The 22149-nt window shown below is 47.3% G+C and overlaps 8 protein-coding genes across 8 annotated transcripts; 5 read left to right on the top strand and 3 right to left on the bottom strand.

The window, feature by feature from the left end:
• Positions 1–270: 270 nt before the first annotated feature.
• JR316_0007558 (uncharacterized protein) lies at positions 271–1037 on the top strand (the record flags this gene model as incomplete). The annotated part of the gene is made up of 2 exons (XM_047893294.1): positions 271–427; positions 481–1037. The coding sequence occupies 2 exons, from the start codon at positions 271–273 to the stop codon at positions 1035–1037; spliced, it is 714 nt and encodes a 237-aa protein (XP_047748576.1).
• Positions 1038–4596: 3559 nt separating this feature from the next.
• On the top strand, positions 4597–6334 carry JR316_0007557 (uncharacterized protein; the record flags this gene model as incomplete). Its single annotated transcript, XM_047893293.1, has 7 exons — positions 4597–4616; positions 4935–4960; positions 5031–5153; positions 5225–5347; positions 5438–5544; positions 5610–5700; positions 5904–6334. 7 exons carry the CDS (start codon positions 4597–4599, stop codon positions 6332–6334), a joined length of 921 nt encoding a protein of 306 aa, XP_047748575.1.
• Positions 6335–7378: 1044 nt separating this feature from the next.
• JR316_0007556 (Mannose-P-dolichol utilization defect 1 protein) lies at positions 7379–8507 on the bottom strand (the record flags this gene model as incomplete). The annotated part of the gene is made up of 3 exons (XM_047893292.1): positions 7379–8202; positions 8254–8386; positions 8442–8507. The coding sequence occupies 3 exons, from the start codon at positions 8505–8507 to the stop codon at positions 7379–7381; spliced, it is 1023 nt and encodes a 340-aa protein (XP_047748574.1).
• A 708-nt stretch (positions 8508–9215) lies between these two features.
• JR316_0007555 (uncharacterized protein) lies at positions 9216–9536 on the top strand (the record flags this gene model as incomplete). Its single annotated transcript, XM_047893291.1, has 1 exon — positions 9216–9536. The coding sequence occupies one exon, from the start codon at positions 9216–9218 to the stop codon at positions 9534–9536; it is 321 nt and encodes a 106-aa protein (XP_047748573.1).
• Positions 9537–10270: 734 nt separating this feature from the next.
• JR316_0007554 (uncharacterized protein) lies at positions 10271–10591 on the top strand (the record flags this gene model as incomplete). The annotated part of the gene is made up of 1 exon (XM_047893290.1): positions 10271–10591. The coding sequence occupies one exon, from the start codon at positions 10271–10273 to the stop codon at positions 10589–10591; it is 321 nt and encodes a 106-aa protein (XP_047748572.1).
• A 2044-nt stretch (positions 10592–12635) lies between these two features.
• Positions 12636–13496, bottom strand: JR316_0007553 (uncharacterized protein; the record flags this gene model as incomplete). Its single annotated transcript, XM_047893289.1, has 3 exons — positions 12636–12888; positions 13091–13129; positions 13201–13496. The coding sequence occupies 3 exons, from the start codon at positions 13494–13496 to the stop codon at positions 12636–12638; spliced, it is 588 nt and encodes a 195-aa protein (XP_047748571.1).
• A 1494-nt stretch (positions 13497–14990) lies between these two features.
• JR316_0007552 (uncharacterized protein) lies at positions 14991–15489 on the bottom strand (the record flags this gene model as incomplete). The annotated part of the gene is made up of 3 exons (XM_047893288.1): positions 14991–15029; positions 15088–15350; positions 15441–15489. 3 exons carry the CDS (start codon positions 15487–15489, stop codon positions 14991–14993), a joined length of 351 nt encoding a protein of 116 aa, XP_047748570.1.
• Positions 15490–20163: 4674 nt separating this feature from the next.
• Positions 20164–20505, top strand: JR316_0007551 (uncharacterized protein; the record flags this gene model as incomplete). Its single annotated transcript, XM_047893287.1, has 1 exon — positions 20164–20505. The coding sequence occupies one exon, from the start codon at positions 20164–20166 to the stop codon at positions 20503–20505; it is 342 nt and encodes a 113-aa protein (XP_047748569.1).
• Positions 20506–22149: the final 1644 nt, after the last annotated feature.

Below are 22149 nucleotides of genomic sequence, written 5' to 3'. Positions count from 1 at the left end.
AGACGCCGAGATGGGATCAAATTCCAGAGTCCAGGGCCGAGGCTTCTAAATATACATTAATTGCAAACGATCAAATGGACAGCTTGCCAAGTGACCACGACCCTCCAGACATATCGTCGCCTGTGTCGCCGGGGCTTGGGGTATATCTTCATCTGTCCTCAATTGTCATTGCGGTGTACCCCGGGCTCGCATTTCCTCCAACCCTCTTTCGCTCACCCACCTCCACCTCCACCCACACCCACCGAATCCACCGCCCAAAATACGACCACAATGCTCTTCTACCCCATCCACCTCCCCTGGCCAATCCTACTCCACGCCCTCGGCCTCACCGCGCTCGGATGCAGCCTGCTCTTCAAAACGCCTACGGAAAAAGCACCAGAAGACGTGACCACGCTCGGGATCGCGACTGTAGGACTCGGGATGTCTTGTAAGTCGTCCTCCATATACCATTTACGAGGTTGAGTGGTGTTTGTCGATGAGGGGGTGGATGGGCTGGACGGGACCCTGTGGCGCTTGGGTTTAGGGTGGTAGTGCCTGAGGCCCTGAGCCTGGACGCGCGCGAGAATGGTGCTGGTGGATGGGCGCTGTTGGACAGCGCCCGTCGTCGAAGCCAAGGCCAAGCCTTTTCCCTCCATTCGCCATCCTTCCCTCCAAGGACGCGCCCTCCAGCACCCTCATCTACACCACATCCCTATACCCACCACCCTCAACTTAAAAACAACTCGCTCACATACATATACCCCCAATGCCAACGTCCACCACCCCCCACCCACCCACGTAACACAGACCTCGCAACATCCTACATGCCCATCTCCCAAAACCAATTCCTGCACGCCAGCGCGCCCGTGCGCATCGTCCTCGCCTCGCTCGCCCTCCTCAAATACCTCCTCATCCTGCGCGAACCGCGCGATTCCGCCGCGCGTCGGCGGTATAAGCGCATGGGCGGGTTGTTGGGTGTTGCGCTGTATGATGGGCTCGGCGGGCTGTTGGTTGGGTGGTACCTTGGGACGCTTGGTGGGAAGGCGGGAGGGTATTAGGTGTGGGTGTGCGAATGATGGACAGGAGCGAGGAGGGTGGGATGGAGCGGGTGTAGGGTGGATTATGCGTCGTGTTGCTGTGTACGTCGTCACATATTGCCACAATGCCACAAAAGTGTTTAGAGTGGAGATATCGTGTGCTACACTATGCGTGGTTGATGCGTTTACTTGAACGTTGTGGAAGACAGGACTACCATTAACACCCGCCGCTCGTATTACCACTCGCCATACACTTTACCATAGCAGGTATCAGCATGTTTCAGCATTTCTCTCGATTTCTGTGAATCTGCAGATGGACGTAATGCGGTGAACTTGAAGATGTGACAATCCAAGGGAGTTAGAGTGACTAGACATATAAATCGCTCAGAGGTATTCTCCACAGTTGCTCAATCCGACGTCGAAAAATAGTTACCACTTTTATTTCCGGTACATTACAACTGCAATGGCCCCTTCGAACCGACAAACGACAACACTACTAAAACAGGCTAGCAATTCAAACCCTACACAATAAAAACAACAATCTATCCAAGAACATCCAATTGAATTTGAAATGCATAACCGCAGCACACGATCTCAAGCTTAGACTGAAGCTGCATGACGAGCAACGTCGTACCTCACCTCCGAGTCCAGCTGACAGAGGCTAACGGACAACAAATCCACCTCAGAAATAGAGAGTCCACCACAAAAATAGAATACCTCATCTTTCTCCATCATCATGGCGTGCTCGGGCACGATCATATTAACTTTCCGTGAGATGCCAATCCGACGCCAATCAGTGATTCAGTATTCACAAAAACCAGGCTATACATAGTACATAGTACAATACCACAAACAAACTCCAAAATGAATGAAATGAATGAGTGGGTAGGATATAAATAAACGATATGATCCAGCCTTGAGCTTAAGTTTAATTGTTCGAATTCAATGTGTATCATACTGCATGGGGAGCGAGGAGCGATGTACACCTCGCAAACGAGCATACCCAGGGCACAGATCGACCATTGACAGCGCGCCATACAGTTACAGTATACATACACCACAATCAAACTACTCCATCTGAATCAACCCCGGAAAGCCAGGGAAAGAAAGCTCTCTGCCATATGCATGCATGGCATACACTCACTCACCCGCCACCACCTCCTAATCCATAATCCCAAGTACAATCCCAAGTACATAATCAGACACTGGCAGATCCTCCGAGTCAGAGTCATTAATTACCATTCTGCGTATCTGCGTGGTGTCTGACTCTGTTCCTCAATCGATCCACCACTACCACAGTGACGGGTGCCAAGTGCCAGATGTAGTCCTAGTAGTAGTAGTAGGGGTCGATTCATCGATTGTGATCCAAAGTCAGCGTCGTATCGGAAGTGTCGATTGACACCATTGACAGTGGTCTCTGAAAGTGGAATGGTGAATGGTAGAGAGTTAAATTGACTTGCAGAGCATGCGCGCTCCCCAATCTACATCTGAATCTGATGTTGATCAGTGCGGGGAAGTAATTCAGATGGATCAAGATATAAAAGGTCTTTGGCATACTATCGGCCCAAGTCCCAAGTCCCAAGTCCCAAGTCATCCTCCATTGACATCCTCCCATTGACATCCCCCAAACCAACCACACACACAACAAACTTCCAACTTCCAACATCCCAACTTCCAACCTCAAAAACATCGAACGCGAAACTTCAAATGTGGTTCCACCCCATCCACCTCCCCTGGCCCATCCTCCTCCAATCGATCGTGTTAATAGGGCTCGGGGTTCGATGGCTCTTCGGTGACTGTCCTGGATATAAAAGGGATGTGAAGCATGTGAAGGGGGCGAAGGGGGCGAATATCGCAACAGCAACGGCGCAGTGTTGTCATAGGTCGCTGTTGGGTGTTGCGAGCGTCGGACTCGGGTTAGGATGTAAGTACTTTTAAAATCCGTACTCTTTAATTCGTGAAACTTGGACTCGCAATCGTCGTTTAGATATCAGCACAGCGTATACACCCCTCGCATCCAACCAGCTCGTGCATGCCAGCGTACATTTCAGGCTAATTTTGGCCCTACTCGCCGGGGCCAAACTTATTCAGAATTATATGCGAGAGGGGCGGTGGGATCTGGGTAGAGATTATCCGATGTGGTGTGTGCTTTTGTATGATTGTTTTGGTGCGGTGTGGTTGGGGTGGTATTTGGGGACGTTTGAGGGGAAGGTTTGATAGTGATTCGATTTCGAGGGGGATTGGAGATTGGAGAACTGGTATGAGGATTGGAGTTGGAGTTGTTTGTGAATACGATGCGATTGGGATTGGGATTGGGATTAAGATTGCGAATGCGATATCCGAGTCTGACATTCAGGGGTCATTCACCGTGCGTGATCTCAATGACTCGGATGATCATGTTCCCCTCAACCGTCAAGAAAAGTCGGCATGGATCGAACATCGCCAACAATCGTCTAATGCGTGCCTGAGGAGAGATAAAAACGCACATGGTCTCTCCAATTCGTTGACCTGCATTGCATCTAAATTTAACTCAGGAAGCTGAGGCATATCATCATGGAAATGGTTGTGAGTTACGAGCGGTCAGGGAAGAATACATGTAGATACCATGGGGATGTTGCTCGCGGCTGACCGGCCCTGAGGCCTGTGGCCTGACCTTTAATCTAAATTGGACTCAACATTCCAGTCAAACTCCAGTAGAACATTAGTCGGGATAATAGACACGACGCTTTATGAACCATAAGTACTGGATTAATCAGGGTGGCTTAGCCTAATCCACTAACGCGCTCTATCACGATTCGATCGCGAAAGCTGAAGCTTGAAGTGCCGCCAAATCACTGGGTTCCGCTACCGAATCTCTACGCTACGAACAAGAAGTCGGGTCCATACCAACGTACGTAAACAGCTTAATAGCCTATACACCTGTCCATTTAATTTTAAAACCTCAAACGGCGATCAATCAATAGTCATGCTCTTGACATATACTAGTATATATTAAACGCGACAGAGTACCAACGACCGACAGCGACTTACTTACATATCATCCTTTTTCACCCTCTCCCCTACCATTACACTCATTCATGAACGATTTCGATGATCCAGGGCAGATGGCGAGGACACATCAGTCACTCAACGGTCTTTTTATTGGTATTTATATATCCGCGATGTAAGTCTCCCCTGTCCACTCTCCACTATCCATCTACGCAAAGGCGAAATGGTCTACAGCCTCCCACCTCCTCCTTCCTACATTGACATCTGACAATACCAGTCTTTACGGGCTCACCACCTACCAGATCGCAGTCTACTTCCGCAAATTCGGAAGAGACCCGTTGTTTCTCCGTATCATGGTACCGCTTTCCCCCTATTTACCCTATCAACGCTGCACGGACCCGTTGATGCTCTGACAGGTTTTCATCCTCTGGTACGGCTACCATTGTCCCCTCCAGCCTCAAAACCCAATCTCTTCTCATAAACTGCACATGACGGAACTAGGATATTAAACACTCTACACGCCATATTCGGGGCAGTTGGGATTATGGATCTTATCACACAGATTCTCTGGACCCCTTCGCCATTCACCTTTATGAATAAAGGGCAACCGTGGTACGCTCACCTCTCTGAATCACTCCTCGCTAATCACAATGAAACTCAATGAAAAGGCGCATTCTAGGACTGTAGTGGTAGGATCTACATTTTCTAACACATCTTCGCACCGTCGTTCCTGATTGTTGGCGATGAGTTGATTAGTTCACCTATTGGATGATGGTACGCCTATTCCCACTCGATCCCGTCAAATTGCGATGGTATTGATTCAATAATCATGCACTTGAAGCCATTTTCAGATATCTTTGTTAGAGGGTGACTGAGCTTCGGATTCCTTCAAAACTGCGATACGGCTCACTGATCACTTCGTCACCTCAGGTTTTACTCCGTCCGTATATACAGACGTACGCACCCACATCCACCCAGTGTTTTCCAGAATTCGAGACTGACTGACTGACTGAGTAACACCTACAGTGAGCAACAAACATCCCGTGTGGACAGGGATAGCGGTAAACCCGCTTCATCCTCACAGTATATCATTGGATCTAATTACTTTCAAGATCATCTCCAGCATCGTACCTTCTGCCTGGGGAGTATGTACGTCCCAACCCCAACCCCCTCCTCTCATTCCTGGAAATTTATAACCTTTGTTTAACCCCTATATCCAGATTTCGGCGCTAAAATGCAAGTACCCTCTTCCAAATCCCAACTCCTTAACCTACACCGAACTCATCCCTTCAACCTCGAACCACAGGATCGGAAAAAGCTGGTCGGAATACCTCAACTTAACAGTGCGTACCCTTTGCCCACACACCACTTTCCCTTCCAATCCAAAGTTCCAAACCAAAACTGACACCTGTGACGATGTCAATGTATCCCAGTCACCCGTCTATGGCGCCATCGCATGCCTATTCGTCGCAGACCTGATCATATCCTTAATGGTATGTTTATTACTGTGGAACAAGAGACCACGATCATCCGTTACTCGGTACGTCCTTCTCTTCACCCTTCACTAGTCACTCCTCAATGCATACTCATAACCCGACTGTACAGGCGAACCTCCTCAATGATCAAAACATTAATCGGATACACAGTTACAACCGGCCTGCTTACAAGCTTCACATCCCTCATCGGGTTAATCCTCGTAAGCCATCTCATACCCCATCTCCCCACGACTCTCTACGACCCGAGCCATAACTGCGTTTTTCGTAGGCAGTAACATTCAGACGGTCAATGGTTTACATCTCCGTAATTAACACACTAGGAAACGGTCAGTACTCCAGTACCTTATCCACCCTGCCTCCGTTCCCCTCATCTCTGCACCACTTCATTCTAACTACTCCGTAGTATACACCACAGCCCTCCTCGCATCTCTCAACCGGCGCGGGCGCATGCGCGACGTCGCCGATGGCGATACCAATCCATCATCCGAGATGGTCAGTGCGCATTTTCACACCGCCACCAACACCACCACCAATATCAACACCGCCACCAACACCAACGCCAACGCTACTATCGGTTTCGGCGTCGGCGTCGGCGTCGGCGTCGTCAGCGTCGGTGTTATCAGCGTGAAGCAGAAGGATTTCGAGCGGGACGTAGAGAGAAGGGGAGAGGGAGGCGAGGACGAGGACGAGGAGGACGAGTGGGAGGAGGATGATTGGGGAGAGGGGGATACGGAGAAGAGGGAAAATGTGAAGGAGGCAATGTCCAGTCATCCAAATACAGATTCCGAAGTCGTTAGTGAACGAGGTGGTAGGAGAGGTTTGAGTAACATATAGTGTTTACGTTTAACGTTTACGCTTGAAAATCCAAGGTTAAAATTCGAACTATTATAACTTGGTTTGTGAATATCTACAAGCTACAAACTTCCAACAGAACGAACGAATATAAGTAGAAGAACTAGTTTTAGCTCATGATCAAGCTGTACATTGCTCAAAAGGTCGTTGCTCGATGGAGTCTTTCACAGTGTACGCGCAACTTGGCCCAACGCCAGTGCAATTACACCACCGGTAGATGGGAAAGTCGAAGCGTGCAGATCACTGTTTGTAGAAATGTGATATGTCGGTATAGGATGGGATGAGTCTGTATAATAATTCTGAAGTATGGTATATTCTCTATTTGAACTTGATATAAATTAACTATACATACGGTAAATTACAAGTGCACTATACTCCCTCTACTGTAGTATGGTGTCGTACAATGGCGGTATAACCCCAGCACTCCAACCTCAAGCTCGAGGCGGATACAGCACGCAGCAGATAACAGATAGCGTACACTGCCGTACGAGCTCAAAGCGGACGAGCAAGAGCGCATATATCAATATCTCCACCCACATTGGCCCGCGATGTGCAGGAGTAATCACATTCAGAGTCGGAGTCAGAGCTCGGGGCGACAAAGTATACCAGAAACCACGACAGACACAACCTCAGTTCCTCATAGAACCCACGGGCGCTGAGCGCTGTGCCCGTCAATGCATCAACGAGGGTAATTATAAGCTTCCTCAAGCCAACCAGAGCGTGAGCGCTCGCGAATGTTGAGTGTACCGGACGCCGGTGTGCCGTGGATGGTAGGTACTGGTGGGCAGGATGGCCAGCTAGACCATATCGTCGGTGTAATGAACATGCTACATGGACGTATACCACGCCCGAACAGGAAACACACACGCAAGTTCGATTCGATTCGATTCGATTCGCAATTCGATTTCAAGTTCGAGTTCGAGTTCGACACCAAGCCCAACCACGCACATAAACCCACAAAGAGCAAAAAAAAACATATTATTAAATAAGCCAACAGCGTATATACACTCATAGAAAGAACAGGAATTAATCCACCTTCCTGGCCCATTTCCGTCCACCAGCAGATGAGGGCGTGCGCGGTGGCGGGGTCGACACACGATGCGCAGCGCTGGGGCTCGGGGACGACTGCCTTCCATTTGCCGCATTCACATTCGTATTGGCATTCGTATTGGGCGGAGGGGAGAGTGTCGCGGCGGACGCATACGAGCGCGTCGCAACAGGCTGATGGATCTGCGGTTGCGCGTCCCACGATGTCGCAGTGGCGCTCGTACTCGTAATCTTCTCGTGCATCTCGTAGTCGGCACGTTGCTTCTGAGCGCCGTTCTCTCCCCAATAAATATATAGCTGTGCACCGAGCACAACGTTCAGCGCGAGCGCCAGTGCAAAGCCCGCTGCGACGAGCCCGTCGCCGACCTCCTGCGCAGTTGTGAATAGACGCGCGAGGCATCCTGCGATCTGGGAGAGCACAGCGAAAGCTGAAAGCTGGCCCGTCGACTGCGCGCGGTAATTCTGTCTGATCTGCGGGAGCTTGGAGAAGAGGGATAGCGGGAGCGTGGTCATTTGCAGCAGCGAGAGCGTCTGCGTCGGCAGCGTGTACAACGCAAACGAAGACGCAAGCGTTGCGAGGGTGGTTGTGATTAGCTTTTGAGATCGCTGCGACGAGCGGGTGGGAGCGTAGTGGATGATGAGGAGTGTGATGAGGATGTTTTGGAGGGTGAGGAATAGATTCTCGCCGTATGTCGAGAAAGGGAATTGGTGGCGGAAGGAGTAGGCGAGCGTGATGCCGTAGCTCAGCGTTTCGAGGATGTACGCAGGCAGCGAAAGGCCGCGTGCTGAGCGCGCGTTGACAACTGGTGAAAATGTGAGCATTCCTCATAGAACATAACAGTTGGCAAACGTACTGAGTAGAATTTGGGGTACTTTCATAATAGACCCTCCAACAACAATCCCGATACCGAGTCCTTTAGAAAGCGAATACTTGAGGCATTTCACATCTCCGAGGTGCAGGTTCTCGACGAGTGACGTGTAGCATTCCTGGAAAACATACCGTCAGTTATCGTCAGAACCATTAATCTCTGAAAAAGTTCACCTTTCCAACGATAGAAATTCCGAGGTCTTTGACGAACCAAGGCAGATTTTGTGTTATGGCAGTCATGGCCTTGATAACTTTTGTCGTCGTGGCGGGAACAAAGCGAGGTGAGGCGTTTCGTCACACCCGACAGGCAGTCACGGCATATGTGACGCACTTGAGCCAGCCGTGGGAATTTAACAATAGGGGGCTCATTTCGTCGACGCCCTACTTCGCCATTCATCTGCATTGTCCCATTGTGGTGAATTTATTGGGTTGTATCTAGGTGTGATTCTGTGCTTATATATGCGGTATTTGGCTAATCATACACAGTACCGTCATCCCAAGGTCCAGGTGTGAGGCTACAAGTGACCCTCCGGCGATATTAGATCTGCGAACCAGATAATTACCGGCGATGTAGGATCTGCGACGCAGACGACCCAAATCTCTGCAGCCCTCTCATAAATATACAGGTAGAAAACACACACGGTGCTATTCTTGTCCCAGCCATCCAGTTATTTGTCCCACAGGAAGGCGTCTGTCTATGGCCAACGGTGTAGCGATGTGTTGTGCGTGCACACCTGAGGATCTATTTCGGTGGTGATCCTTCATTAGCTCCTCGCTGGTTAACGGCCTGAATTATAAAAGCCTCTTTGAACAAACTTACAACAGACCAGAGCCATAATCACCCAAATCACCCAACAAATCCAGTGAGCACACTCATTTACCCCTCCCAAGCAGTACAGCTGATATCCCACATCCACAGAAACTCACTTACCCACCCACACAGCCCCAATGTCTCTGACCGCACACGGTACAATCATGCACGTCGACCAGCGATTCACCGCGCTCTTCATCATCGACGCCGAAACCCGCGTGCGCTACACCGGCCAATTCTTCGGGCCCACCACAGACTTCGTCAGCGAGCACGCCGTAATGACATACACCACCCTCGATCACGTCTTCAGCTCCAGCCAGATGACCTGCGCATTCGGTACGCATGAAATACAGCTTAGATCTGAAGCCGGGCGGGTGGTTATTAATGGCTCTGTGTTATGGCCGTTACCCGACATTCCGACTCGGGCGCTTGTGGGTGAATGGAAGGTCTCAACTTAGGTAGCTTAAATGAGTTGGATTTTTATCAATTTGATTTGCTGTTTGAGTATTGACGGTTTCCTGCGGTTATCTTGGTTGTAGGTCAATTGTACTTCAATAATTCAACTGTTCATAGCAGGGAATCTCGAAAGAGACACAATTATCTTCATCATGTTTACATTTGGTTTACAATTATGAAAACGGTTGGGACTGACAGCTTTCAATTAATATTACCGTAAAACTTAGCGGCCCCCTGGGGACTCAGTCGTGTTCTCAAAGAAAAGGAAGCGCGGTTAAATTGCATTGGTTGGCTAATTAGCAATAATACACAGTATAGTCATCATATAGGCTGTCAAACTCCAAAGTCCAGGCAGGAGGCTGCTCTGAAGCTCCCAGTGGTCCACCGGCGATAATAGATCTGCGACCCAAATGACCCAAATTTCTGCATTCGCGTCAGGAAAATGCAAGTAGCAAACCCACACGGTGTTATTATTATCCCAGTTATCCAATCATCTGTCCGACAAGAAGGCGTCAATCTAAACCCATCCAATGAACGCAGCGATCGCCGCGTAACGCCTGCGCTTATAAAGACCTCGTCGAACTGGTGTATGACAGACCAAAACCACCATAACCGAAATCACTCAACCAATCCAGTGAGCACCCACGCTCAGCTCTGCAAACAATCGCATCCCTGATCTCCCACACGCATAGCAACACAAAGATACAAGCTCATTAACACCCTCACAATAAATCCAATGCCCTACACGGCCCACGGAGTCGTCATAAACGCCAAGCGCAACGTTACAGCAATCTTCCGACTCGAAAACGGCGAGCGCATACGATTCATCGGCGAGCTCTTCGGACATGCCGTAGATTTTGCCTGCAGTAACGCATCGATGACATACGAGAGCCGGACCCAGATATTCACGGCCTCTAAGTTCACATGCGAGCTTACGAATGATACAGTCAAGTTTACGATGAGCGACGGTGGGCCGACTTTTCAAGGGCTTTTGGATTGGGTTTCGATTGAATGTGTGACCAGGGGAGGATTGGGTACATGGGAGGCGTCAGATTAGGTAAGAGAACCGTATTCTTATCAGGTTTACATGCAGTTTTAAGTCTTGATCGTATCTTTCATTTATTGTAGATCGATACTTTATGAAATGCATCAGGGATGTAGAATACATTCAAAAAGTGGATGATAGTTTGCCGTTGGGTTTACATCGGAATAACATGAAATCAGAGGAACATTAAATTGAGGCCTCTTAATCAGGGTTTTCTGCTCATAATAGGGGTATCCCACATCTGAGTAGTGGTTGTTCGTATCCAATCCAATCCATCCACCACTGCATAGAATGTGGCTGTGGGAGTGATTATTTCGGGGATCACCGCCGAAGTCTCACGCATCTGACATCGGGCCGTCGACGATTGAAATTTGTTATCAGGTGAAGAACAAAGCCCCTATCGATGCTTTGATCTGTCTTTGATGAGCATCCAGGTGCATCCTGCTTTGACTCCGATTTCTGATACTCGTGAACTAATAAGAGGGAATATCATATGTTCTACACGGGAAAACATTGAAGCTTGAAGTCCTGAGGTCTCATGGGTTGAGCGCCGTGAAAGGACGTTGTCGATATACCGTTGGTTATTTCTGCTCGAGTTCCTTTTTACATCGTTCTTTTCCACAAATTTGACAGAGGAAAAGACATTAATATAATTCTGTGGTTTGAATGAAACGGCTGATGCTTTCTTTGAGTAAAGACACCGGAGAACCTAGAGAGCGATGAACCTCTTTGAGAGCGTGGGAAACAAGACAAAGATGAAAGCACTCGATGTTTGAACTCAGCTGTCACGACTTATTGCTTTGAAGACTCAAAGCTCGGGAAATATTGTGAAGAGAAATGTAGGTTTCTGCGTTATGGGAGAACAATAGTTGACAATCTGCTCCAAATACTGAAAGACGATACTGTTACTTTGAGCGTTTAATATACTTTCAGTAGCTTTATTCTTTGACCTGCGTAGGCGTTTGATAGAACGATGAAAGCGAGAAGCGCACATAGTGCACAACCTGCAATCCCAGAACCGTTATAAATAATGGGAAGTATACCACGAGTCAGTATCAACACCCACAACTTCAATATCAAATATTCACCCGCCCAAACAGCTAACAATGGCATCGTAAGTACCCCAATACACTCATCTACATCGCTTGTAGCACATACTGATTATCTTCGACAATATCCAGAAAATCTGGTCTTTGCGTCCTCAACTCCCGATGCCCCAACAAAATGTACTCCGGAGCACTTGACGCCGCGACCCGCCGCGAGAGCATCCGCTCGCACCTGCACCAGTGTCATAACATTGTTTGCAGCCCTGGAGACGCTAGCCTCATTGCATGCATGGCATGTCCGCCAATTAATGGTCAGCCGACATATGTCGAGAAGGGAGCTTTCCCTGAACATATTAATCAGTGGCATTGAACGATTTAACGGACGATATTTATGTTTATAGAAGAGGAGGGTTGCGTAGCGTATGATAATTATTAATGTTTGTAAAACGCGCAAGTGATACGTACGACGGATTTAATTTTTTGACCTACTGTAACTGAGAATGTCGCTTTTCTGGAAAGTTAACTATCGGGAACGCCTTAGGGAATGGAAATGGTAATAAGATTGATTATATCTGCGATTAAACACTGACACGTATTCGGTCCAGACGGCGTGCGCCAGTTGCGGTTAGCGCCATCGTCATGAGATGGAAATATCGAGGGCGGACTGGTAGGTATACACAACTGTTCGGATAAGAGCTGGCTTAGGGATGAGGAGTGTGGTGCCGAAAGGCCGTTAGCAACAAGATGTCCCACGGTCAGTGCACATCTTGATTATCTCGGAAATAATAGAGCTCGACCCAGAGTGTTATCTGATCTCTTATCTCACTCTGCGACATTGTCTGCTTTGTACAATGCTGATGCTCTCACACATTTCAAGACAAAAAGTGCTGAAACTTGAAGGATGCTAAGAGGCAACCAAGGTATTTACATTCTTTTTAATATTTATGAAATACTAACTATATGTTCTTGTCTGCCTAAGTGTTGAGCGTGAAGTAACGCCCTGCAGCTTCCTATGGCCTTTGTGCGGCCGACATCACCTGGAAGGTGAGTTGCGTCCCCTTCTTTGAGTGACGCTCACGGTCAAGCATCACCACACGCCCCTCCGAGGCCGCGCCAGCCATGCATCGTGGTGTAGCTGGCTTGCGCTGCGGCCTCCGAGTTGGTGCAGCCGTCAGGGTCCTCGCGACCCTGCCTTCACCAGCCTTTTGGTCGTCCCGTGGCAACCTTCTTCGGGGACGTTTTGGGGCGGGCGCGGATTGGCTGCTGGAACAGTGTGAGAGGGGAGGACATGGGATTTAGATATTGAGAAGAACAGTAAAAGGTGTGTTATGCTTACTCATCGTTGTCAGCCGTCAACAATCTTCGCTTCCGAGAATATGTGGAAGCGCTGGCGACATTCCTAATTTTTAAGGAACAGTCAGTTCCGCTGTCGCGTTTATTGAAAAGATAAACGGACAACTCGTACCTGTCGCCTTTGTGCATCATAGAGCGACGGTTTATCATCCTAAATCACAATTGGTAATATCAGCATCACAGTTCATACTCTTGAGGAGAAAAGGAAACGTCATATCATACCCTCCATCTCTGTGTGTGGGTCCAGCGAAAGGCTCAACGGGGTCGCCCCCGGAGCCCGCTTCGCGGTTCAATGTCCACTGCGTGGATCCCGGAATATGTGTTTCTTCTTCTCCAATATAGGAGTGGAAACTGCTGCTAGAATTTCCTGGGAGGCTCGTATGGCTCCCAGGGTGAAAATCCGTACATACCCTCGTAAGGGTTTTTTCCACCTGTGTGGATGGGTCTGTGTCGGCGAACCAGATCCCGCCGTGAACGATATTGACGTATCGATCATGTTGCAGATTTGAAGTCCCCATACTCGTGGAAGAGGTTGAGGGATAACCTCGATGCCTGAAGAAGGACATTAGTTTTGGTCAAAGTCCGAACCAATGAACACACCCATTAGCCACGTCCCCGGATGTATATTCACCAATGTTTGTGAGCGGCTGCGATTGGCGTCTGTTCGATGACGCCTGATGAAAGATGGATGGATGAGTTACGGACGCAAATACGTCCTCGGATGGTGGGGTGCGTATATTCGATGGTGCATGCATTAAGGCTGATGCAATACCAGAAGCTGCCGTCGATGTTTGAAAAGTGGAGTCGGGAAAGTTTATACGTGGATTGGGAGTCGGTACAGGTCCTGAATTGATTTGCGGCAAAAAATCATGAGACGACAAAAACGAGGCTGTGGGCGGATGTACGGTTAGCTGGTTGAAGTTTCCACCATAACACACGCCAATACTTACAATCAATATCTTGAGAGCCTTGAAATGGATATACGGGAGATGGTTGCAGAGTAGAATGCCGTGAGGAATCAAGGGCGTATGAAGACATTGACGCTTGTTGTGCATGGATGGTTGGAGAAATTTGTGTGGTTGTGTTGGAAGAGAATGAGTAGGAGTCGATATCAGGAATGACTCCTGCATCCGACGAGGTGAATAGTGTTGCTTATAGTCGTGTTGTCAGTGTTGGGCAGAAAACCTAGAATACTCCGTTTCTTACCATTTACTTGGCCCAAACCTGGGGAAGTGTTGGCTGCAAGGAATGGTATATCTTGGGGACCAGTACTTGAAGATCCTGTGGTGCTGTCAGGAGAAAAGAATAACGATAGTTCGCTGTCTGGAAATATCCTAGTGCTGTCTGAAAAGATTTTAATGATCGATAAGCAAGCCAACTTCATCACTGGGAAGGAGCGTATTCACCGGCGGCGGCGATTCCAGATTGCGAAAAGTCAAAAGTGAAAAAATTATCCATTTTGATAGATTGTGTGGATCAATTGTGCTCTGCTGAGTTGGGATGGGGGCGACGATGTAGAACGGAAGAAAGAAATGGTTTTGATACGGTGTGAAGAGGTGTTTCTCATGTTTTCGGCTCTTGTTGGACTAGTGCAGGGTGACTCGTCAACTCCTCACGTACAAAATGCGCTTTCAACCCATTAGGCAAAAAAAATACTGTGGGTTCCCGTGAACACACACAATCGACACTTGTCTGTGCCTATGGCCGCACCATTTCCCTGACGTGCCGAGAGAAATGACCTGTCATTCTCCACCTCGTGTCCTATTTCCACCACACAATACGATTGGTTAATGTGTTATTTCTCACATGTCTATTTATAATACAGCCACTGGTACTTGTTTTAGTGGGCAGACGACGACGATCATCTTGTAGAATATGATAATCTGTAATAAAGTGAATGAACGAATTTTGACAAAATACCTGCTTACGGTCAATATACAAAGGGATAGATGAGGCGTTCTAACACAAGATAAACCATTCCCCAGCAAGGAATTTGAAGAACTACTTCAAATTTATATAACGTGCCTCTCCACTTTAATCTCAAAAAATCCCTTAAATACCATTAAAGTAATTAGCGCCAAATCCAAAATGATAAATAAAAAAACATACCGCTTGCGCTTGATCAGCGCTATTGTAAACCGCAGAAACCGGATCGCCCATCGTCTTCATCTCCGTCTTCGTCCGTATCTCCGACATAGTACCCGTATCCCCCTCATTTCCCAACGTATCCATAGCCACACTCAACCCCTCCCCAGCGCGCGTGTTCGTATTTGTACCGAAGGAGATGGAAATCATCCCGCCTGTGGGGGCGTGCATTTGCGCACGGAGCATTTCACGGCGATTAAGCGTTGCGAGGAGCGAGCTGAAGTATACTGATACGCAGAATAAAAAGCGGACCAGTGTAAGTATATTATATTTCAAGTGAATACACGCAGGGAAGGAGAAACGGGGCAAAGACGTACATTTGTTCAGTATATAAAACGCGCCTCCGTACGCTAGTGTGTCTTCCATAGTCAGCAACTGAATAATTCCCAGTGTCAGTCTGTGGATCTCAAATTTCGGAGCGAGTGCTTGTTAGATGTTACATGCGTACCAGAATTAAACTGAGGATTGCAACGAGTGTTGGGAGCAAACCCGATGTGACGGAATACAGGATCAGTGTGCTGATCAACGAATTCGTCCTGTACATTATTTGCGTGTATTTTTCAACAGTTCAAGGTGTTTCAGTATCACCCAATATGCAATTCCAAGGGTGATATTCCCACCTTCTCACACCCGACCTATTATTCCAAAGTAGAACGCACAGCGAGCCAGTGAGAATCGAATCAGAGACGCATATTGCGATGATTGCTATGTCTAACTCCGTCTGGCACCGTCGTAACCCAGATGATGTCAGACGAATTTAATCCTTTGAATGGGACTGGGATGCTTACAGCGAGACCTAAAGTCTGAAGGCCTGTCATTCCAATCCTTTGTGAGATTGATGGATGAAAAGGGACACATTTACAACGGGGTAAGTGTGAGAGCAAAGGAAAGGGTGATGAAGCACTTTACGTTTTACATGCTGAATCTGCAAAACCGGATTTACCCCATCATATTCATTGATATGGACAAAACGTAGACGACTCACATATACCCGCAACAAACGGGCAGAAGATGGAAATCGTCTGATCGCGGCACATATGAGTTTCGATTTTATGAGAGTGAAAGTTGTGGATGCTGGATGTAGACGTACAGCGACGCTTGTCAGGAGTAAATTTTGCTTGCTCACTAGGTGAAAGGAAAGGTGCACTGTTTGAGACTACAGTAGGACAAGGAAAGCCCAAGGTGTGCTTACGTCTCCAGATTCGGTAGCAGTAGAACCTATTCAAGCACTGGTGTCAGACAGCGGAATCAGGGAAAGTAGAAATAGGAGGTGTGGGAGACTTTTGGGAGAGGATCGGCGGAGAGAGATCGAGGAGGGTCGTACTGAGAATACAACTCACCCTCGCACAGCCAAATCGCTGAGAGACTATCGACATGGTATATCATTAGTATGTAATTAGGCACAGAATGTATACAGAAAACAGGCCTCTGGAGAGTCGGACGCACCATAATGATCAGCGAAATCTGTCAACGACCCGTCAATTAGGGGATAGGATGATTATGAGTGTCTTGTCGAAGGATAAACCAGTCTTGTGAACACGCACCGACATTTCCCTAGTAATCATAATATGTACGTCGTACACTGGAAGAAATTAAGGACTCGGATACGAACGCACCATGGAATGACGTTGGTCATCATATTCAGCGGGTTATTGATCGATTCCTTAGTAAATGCAAATAGCGCGATAGCTAATAAAACGGAGTGGAACGTGTCAAAAACCCTATAGAAAGAAGTCAGTGTAGACATTAATTCTATTATACATGATGTCGGAAAGGACGTATGAAGCAGGAATACGTACCATAAAACTAGAACCTGTCAATTGTCCGCGTCACCCCATATAATCCGAAAGAAAAAGGAAAAATTACTCGCAAGGAAGCGCGTGAACAACGAGTCGCCTTTGGATCCGCGGAAGTACATAAAGGTCTGATGGGTCGTCAGACCATAAAACCTGGAAGAGTTAAGCCAATGTCAGTGCTGGGACGCTTCCAAGATCGCATAGCCAAAGAGAACCGGAACGGATTGGAAGTAAGTTTAGTGCAATACACACACGCCAGTGAGATAATTTCCCGCAAAAAGCCCGTGCATTGAAAGGGTGAGCTTTCGAGGAAGCGACGGGTCATCCAAGTTTAAAACCATTGCGCCTATGTCGTATAGTAGATGGACACACAGAAAAAATGGTGAATGGTCAAACGGCGTAAGCGCAGTGGGTGAGTGGGTGAATGGTGATGATGATGATGCATTCACATTATAAATATTGTTTTATCAACCATAGGCCTTTCCAAATATAAGCAATACGCACATATAATATATTTAGTATACACTCGAGGTTACATTGGATCAACTGGAGATTGCAGATGGATTCCGGTTCTTTGCACTGTTTTGGTGTGGTGGGTACAGAGCTAACGGCCCACCGTGTAGTTTCTGCTCATATTTTCTCACGAACTACACCAAACGCTAATGTGTTCGATTTGTTAAGTACACAAAGGAACCTCATGGGAAAATATTTATAGTCAGGTTATTTATACGACAGTAATAATGGGTGCCAGATGGACTACTTATTTGATGGGGATGAGCACCCATATATGGCCGGAACCAGACCTGCACAAATTGAAGTCGCCAACCGCTCAATTGTTTCCAAGCCCTTTTAAACGGTTTGGCGGAGCTTCCAAATTAAACCACGTAATAACGAGTATATTTTCTTACAACGATAAACAAACAGGATAGTGAGTTACCAGGACAGGACAGGGCATTCTCATCGGTGGATATATATACCTCTATTGTGGAGCAAACAACTCTGAGTTTCACGGGAATTTTCACAAACGAGCAAGTGATGCGGAGACAATATCTCGGTCAACGGGGTTGATGCTGGGGCATCCTAATATACATACCGTCTAAGTAGAGCAAGCTATTATTGCAATCGCAACTTTGCTGACCGTGCTCCAGTTCTCTATACATCATAACCTCCGCTTGTGATGTATTTTTATGAGCCTTATACTGTCCAGAAAAGACTGCAGTCAGACCCAGGAAATTTAATTTGGTCAGAGTAGTAACATTGGCCTTGCGTTATCATTGTCCACCGATTATAATGTCCGGTGGGGTCTCAGTTCACTCACCTCATAGCATCGGGTCCATTGACCATCTCAGAATCATCACCCAATCTTTATGACACGATTTTCCGTTGAAAATGCGAAGTGTCTGGCTTCAGATTTTGGTCAGTACAAAAATAGAAAGTTCAGAACCTTGATACGTACATTTGTGTCAGGTTTCGTAATGAAGTACTTAATCATTAGTACATACACCCTTAGTTGAACAACGTACTTTGGTGTGGTCGTACTGTGACCTAGGCTTACATTGCTGTATCAAATGGTTTTCTTATCAATGATACAGTAATACCCGGTTTATATGAACCTATACCAAGTCCTATTCACTTTCAAACAACTTTTGTAATTATTTCTCAAATTTTTTTGTTTCCAACTTATCTCGGCTCCTTCTGCATCAAAATAATCTATGTAAACACCCACAGCAAGACAAATTATGCTTTGCTGTGATAGGCCAATATAAACTCAGTTAAATTTCAGATTTTCTGGAAGAATTGCACCCTTAACAATCTGTTGAAATAACTGCTTTACGGAAGCCCATCTTCAGAGAGACCGCCCTAGGATAATACCAACACGTACACCATTGGTTTTGATGAAACCACGACTTGACCACAGCTTTACCACGACACAAGTTTAAATTTACCACGGTCTTTGCTAATTTTATCAGAATGCCATGCAATAGGCTGTTCGCACACTCAGAATGTAAGCACTACAACATAAAGAAAGGCCAAAAACTAGTAAGTACAACTCTATTTCTCAATGTTCGCTTTTTCAACGGAAAATCGTGTCATAAATCTTCCTTACCTTTACTTGGAATCAATACTGCGTGAAGTCGACAGAGGACTCAAGTGACTGCAGTTGATCATAGGCAGTCAATTGTTGGCAATCAGATGCTGTAATTTTCGTATTTTGAATACGTCGGATTTAAGCTCCCAAATGAGTTGATCACAATGAAAAAAAAAAAAAACAACGGTGTTTACTATTGGTTGACGACCATATGTGCGATGGGAACAAATTGTACCCTTGGGACGGGCGTTGAGAATAGTGCGAGTACAGTTTAGACGCAGATTCAGATGTAGCATGTAGCATGTAGCCTGATTACAAAAAAATACAGGGTGTGTCTTACCACTTGAGCACGCCAGTCGTTCTCTGATGGAGCTTCTGGAGTCTGTGGAATGAAGGTTACAGATGGAAAGGCAATAAAGCAGACCGGCTCTTCTACTACACCGGCGGTATTCTACCAACCACAACAATAACCCAAGCTATACCGATGGAATGCGAACAGCAGCCATCAGCCTATAGCTAGCGGTGCACATGATCCACGCATGTAAAGTGAACTAGGGTGGACAATGGATATATCGCTTTGACGCCACTACTCTCATGAAGTCATTATTGTGTCGTGGGATCCTCCGCACCATCGTCTTTCGGGGGATGTTCCATTCCGTCTTAACCAAACGTGCTGCCTTCACAGAGACATCAAATGTGGGTCAATATGCGGTGGGAAGGTAATAAATCCAGGATAGAATCATCGCACGCCTATGCAGTGAAGGCATCTAGAAAAAAATGTGGTTAAAGTGATATCTCAGCACCTTCATTGCAGGTCGATATGAATGATTCAACACACACATCGTTATTTTTATCTCTGATAATTGGTCGGCTGAGGAGCATAAGAGAATGACCAACCGAGTAACGTTGTGCAGTGCGCTCAAGCTCTCAGTTTCTATTCGGGTGTCGCTCCTACCAGTAGACCCATAGCAGCTACCACCAAAGGTATAAAAGCGTCCCCAACCCCATACCCCAAAATCCAGAACCAGCACCTCTAGCTTCACTCACCAAACCAGTAAGCAGAACCGCCTAAACCCATCAAAAGCAACCTCACCCTAACCTCCCATTCGCCAGAAACTCGATCTAACTCACACACAAGCCTCACACACACACACAATGCCTCTCTTCGCCACCGGAACCGTCATGTACGTCGACCACCGCCTCGTCGCGCTGTTCACCCTCATAGAAACCAACACCCGCGTCCGTTTCATCGGCGAGTTCACCGGGCCCGAGCCTGCGCCCACACCCGACTTCGTCTGTCCCAACGCGACACTGGTGTACGAGTCCCAGGACGAGATATTCAAGACCACCGAGTTCACCTGCGCGCTTGGGGTGCACGATGCCAAGTTCAAGATGGCTGGGAGTCTTGGAGGGGTGACGTTTGATGGCCGGTTGGAGTGGCCTTTGTCGCCTGCTGTCAGCCGGAAAGGAATGGGAAGGTGGACGATGTCATCTTAGGTACATAAGCGCACCTTGCAGCGGCTTAACTGGCACGAAAAGTTTTATTAGGTATTGACTTGATTTTTTTGTAGATTGCTATAGCTGAATCAGGGCACTGGAATTCAATCTGGGTGAATGGTAGTTTGCCGTCGGGTGATACGACGTGTTGATACTACCATCTAGTATAACCACAATTACGTCGCCTAAGTTCACCGTCAAAATTTCCAAGTGGAAAGCTCACCCGTCCATCCAGTGGAATCTCTTTGTTACGACAGAGGCAAGTGATAAAATCATCATTCAGCGTGTGTCTTCAACCTTGCGCTTCGAAAGGTCAACCGAGAAAGTTTGAACGACTGCGCGCATATAATGCGTAACTGCTGACACTGACAACATCTGCAATACTCAATCTTATGAGCATCAAGAGCGGTATTCAAACTTGCAGCTCCAGCACATGTGCTGTGCTATGACACACATTCCCGGACCTCTACCCATTATCCATACCATTGACCGTGTCCAACACTTGTAGCGCACCCAGGAGGAAGAACCGATGCGAAGGGTTGTAGAGCATTGAAATGTACGGGATCAGGAGGGTGGATGGCGAGGTGATAGTGGTGGGAAAGCGCTGGCGATGATGATGATGATGCCAAGGAGGAGGAAGGGAAAGGGGAGGAAAAGGAAGGGGAGAAAGAGGAGGAGGGTGGCGTGCCAAGTGCATTGATCGTATATTTTCGAGAGGTCGAGTGAGCAGACAGCACCACCGCCGTAATGGAATAACTACATGGAGGGTTTATGGTTAGTGCAGGGACGGCAAGGATGGAGGTTGCATTACTTGAGGGTGGTGGATGGATCGTAATGCGACATTCGTGGTGAATCTGCGCTGCTGGGGTGCCCCGCTGCTGCTAGGAGGCGGGACCGGGAATGAGGCTGGTCTTCAACTGTCGAAAATAGATAACGGAGATGATAAGTGATGCATGAAATAAGCGGGGTTCTGCTGGAGCAAGCAATTCAGAGGGGAAACCATCCTGGCACGTAAGACGAGTAGAAAAGAAGGCGCCCTCGGCAGCTCCCGACGGATTTGTCAGCCTATGACTGGCGTGAGATTTATGAGTTCCGGCACACAAACACTGTCTATTCAAGGTAAGCTATCGTTATATCTACTCTACATCTACTCATTATATTCCAGAAAGTAGTCCATACACATGATAGTAAATACTATATACCTATGTCGTGGAACGAGATCGAAAAATATGTCACTTGTTCCTCCACGCCAATGCCGAAGCATTTCGGCATTCCATATTAGGATGCCGCCATCACAGCACAGAATTCCATCGCGGTGCGCGCTCTTTTGAACAACACGGACAGGTCTGTATTGTAGCTTGGTAACTCCCAGAAACCAAAGAGATTTCCACACGCTTTTTACTACAGAACGGTATATCACAATGCGTTGGCATGACGTCGGTATTCAATATTTCAACAATTTGTTCTACTTAAAACATCTGGGCTACCTTCTAGCGCTTGTACTTTAAACTCTAAACAACCATCATTGTGGGCAAATCCAAGGCAAATCAGGGCGGGAAAATGAATGACTGAATACTCATACCATATCGGCACAACTCAAGTTGACCACATGGTTTTATACACTTTCGAATGTGAGCAGGGGAA

The sequence above is a fragment of the Psilocybe cubensis genome, chromosome 6 (assembly GCF_017499595.1).
Source record: "Psilocybe cubensis strain MGC-MH-2018 chromosome 6, whole genome shotgun sequence".
Taxonomy (NCBI): Eukaryota; Fungi; Basidiomycota; class Agaricomycetes; order Agaricales; family Agrocybaceae; genus Psilocybe; species Psilocybe cubensis.
Note: the sequence above shows the minus strand (reverse complement) of the source record. Positions and strands in the feature narration are given on the sequence as shown.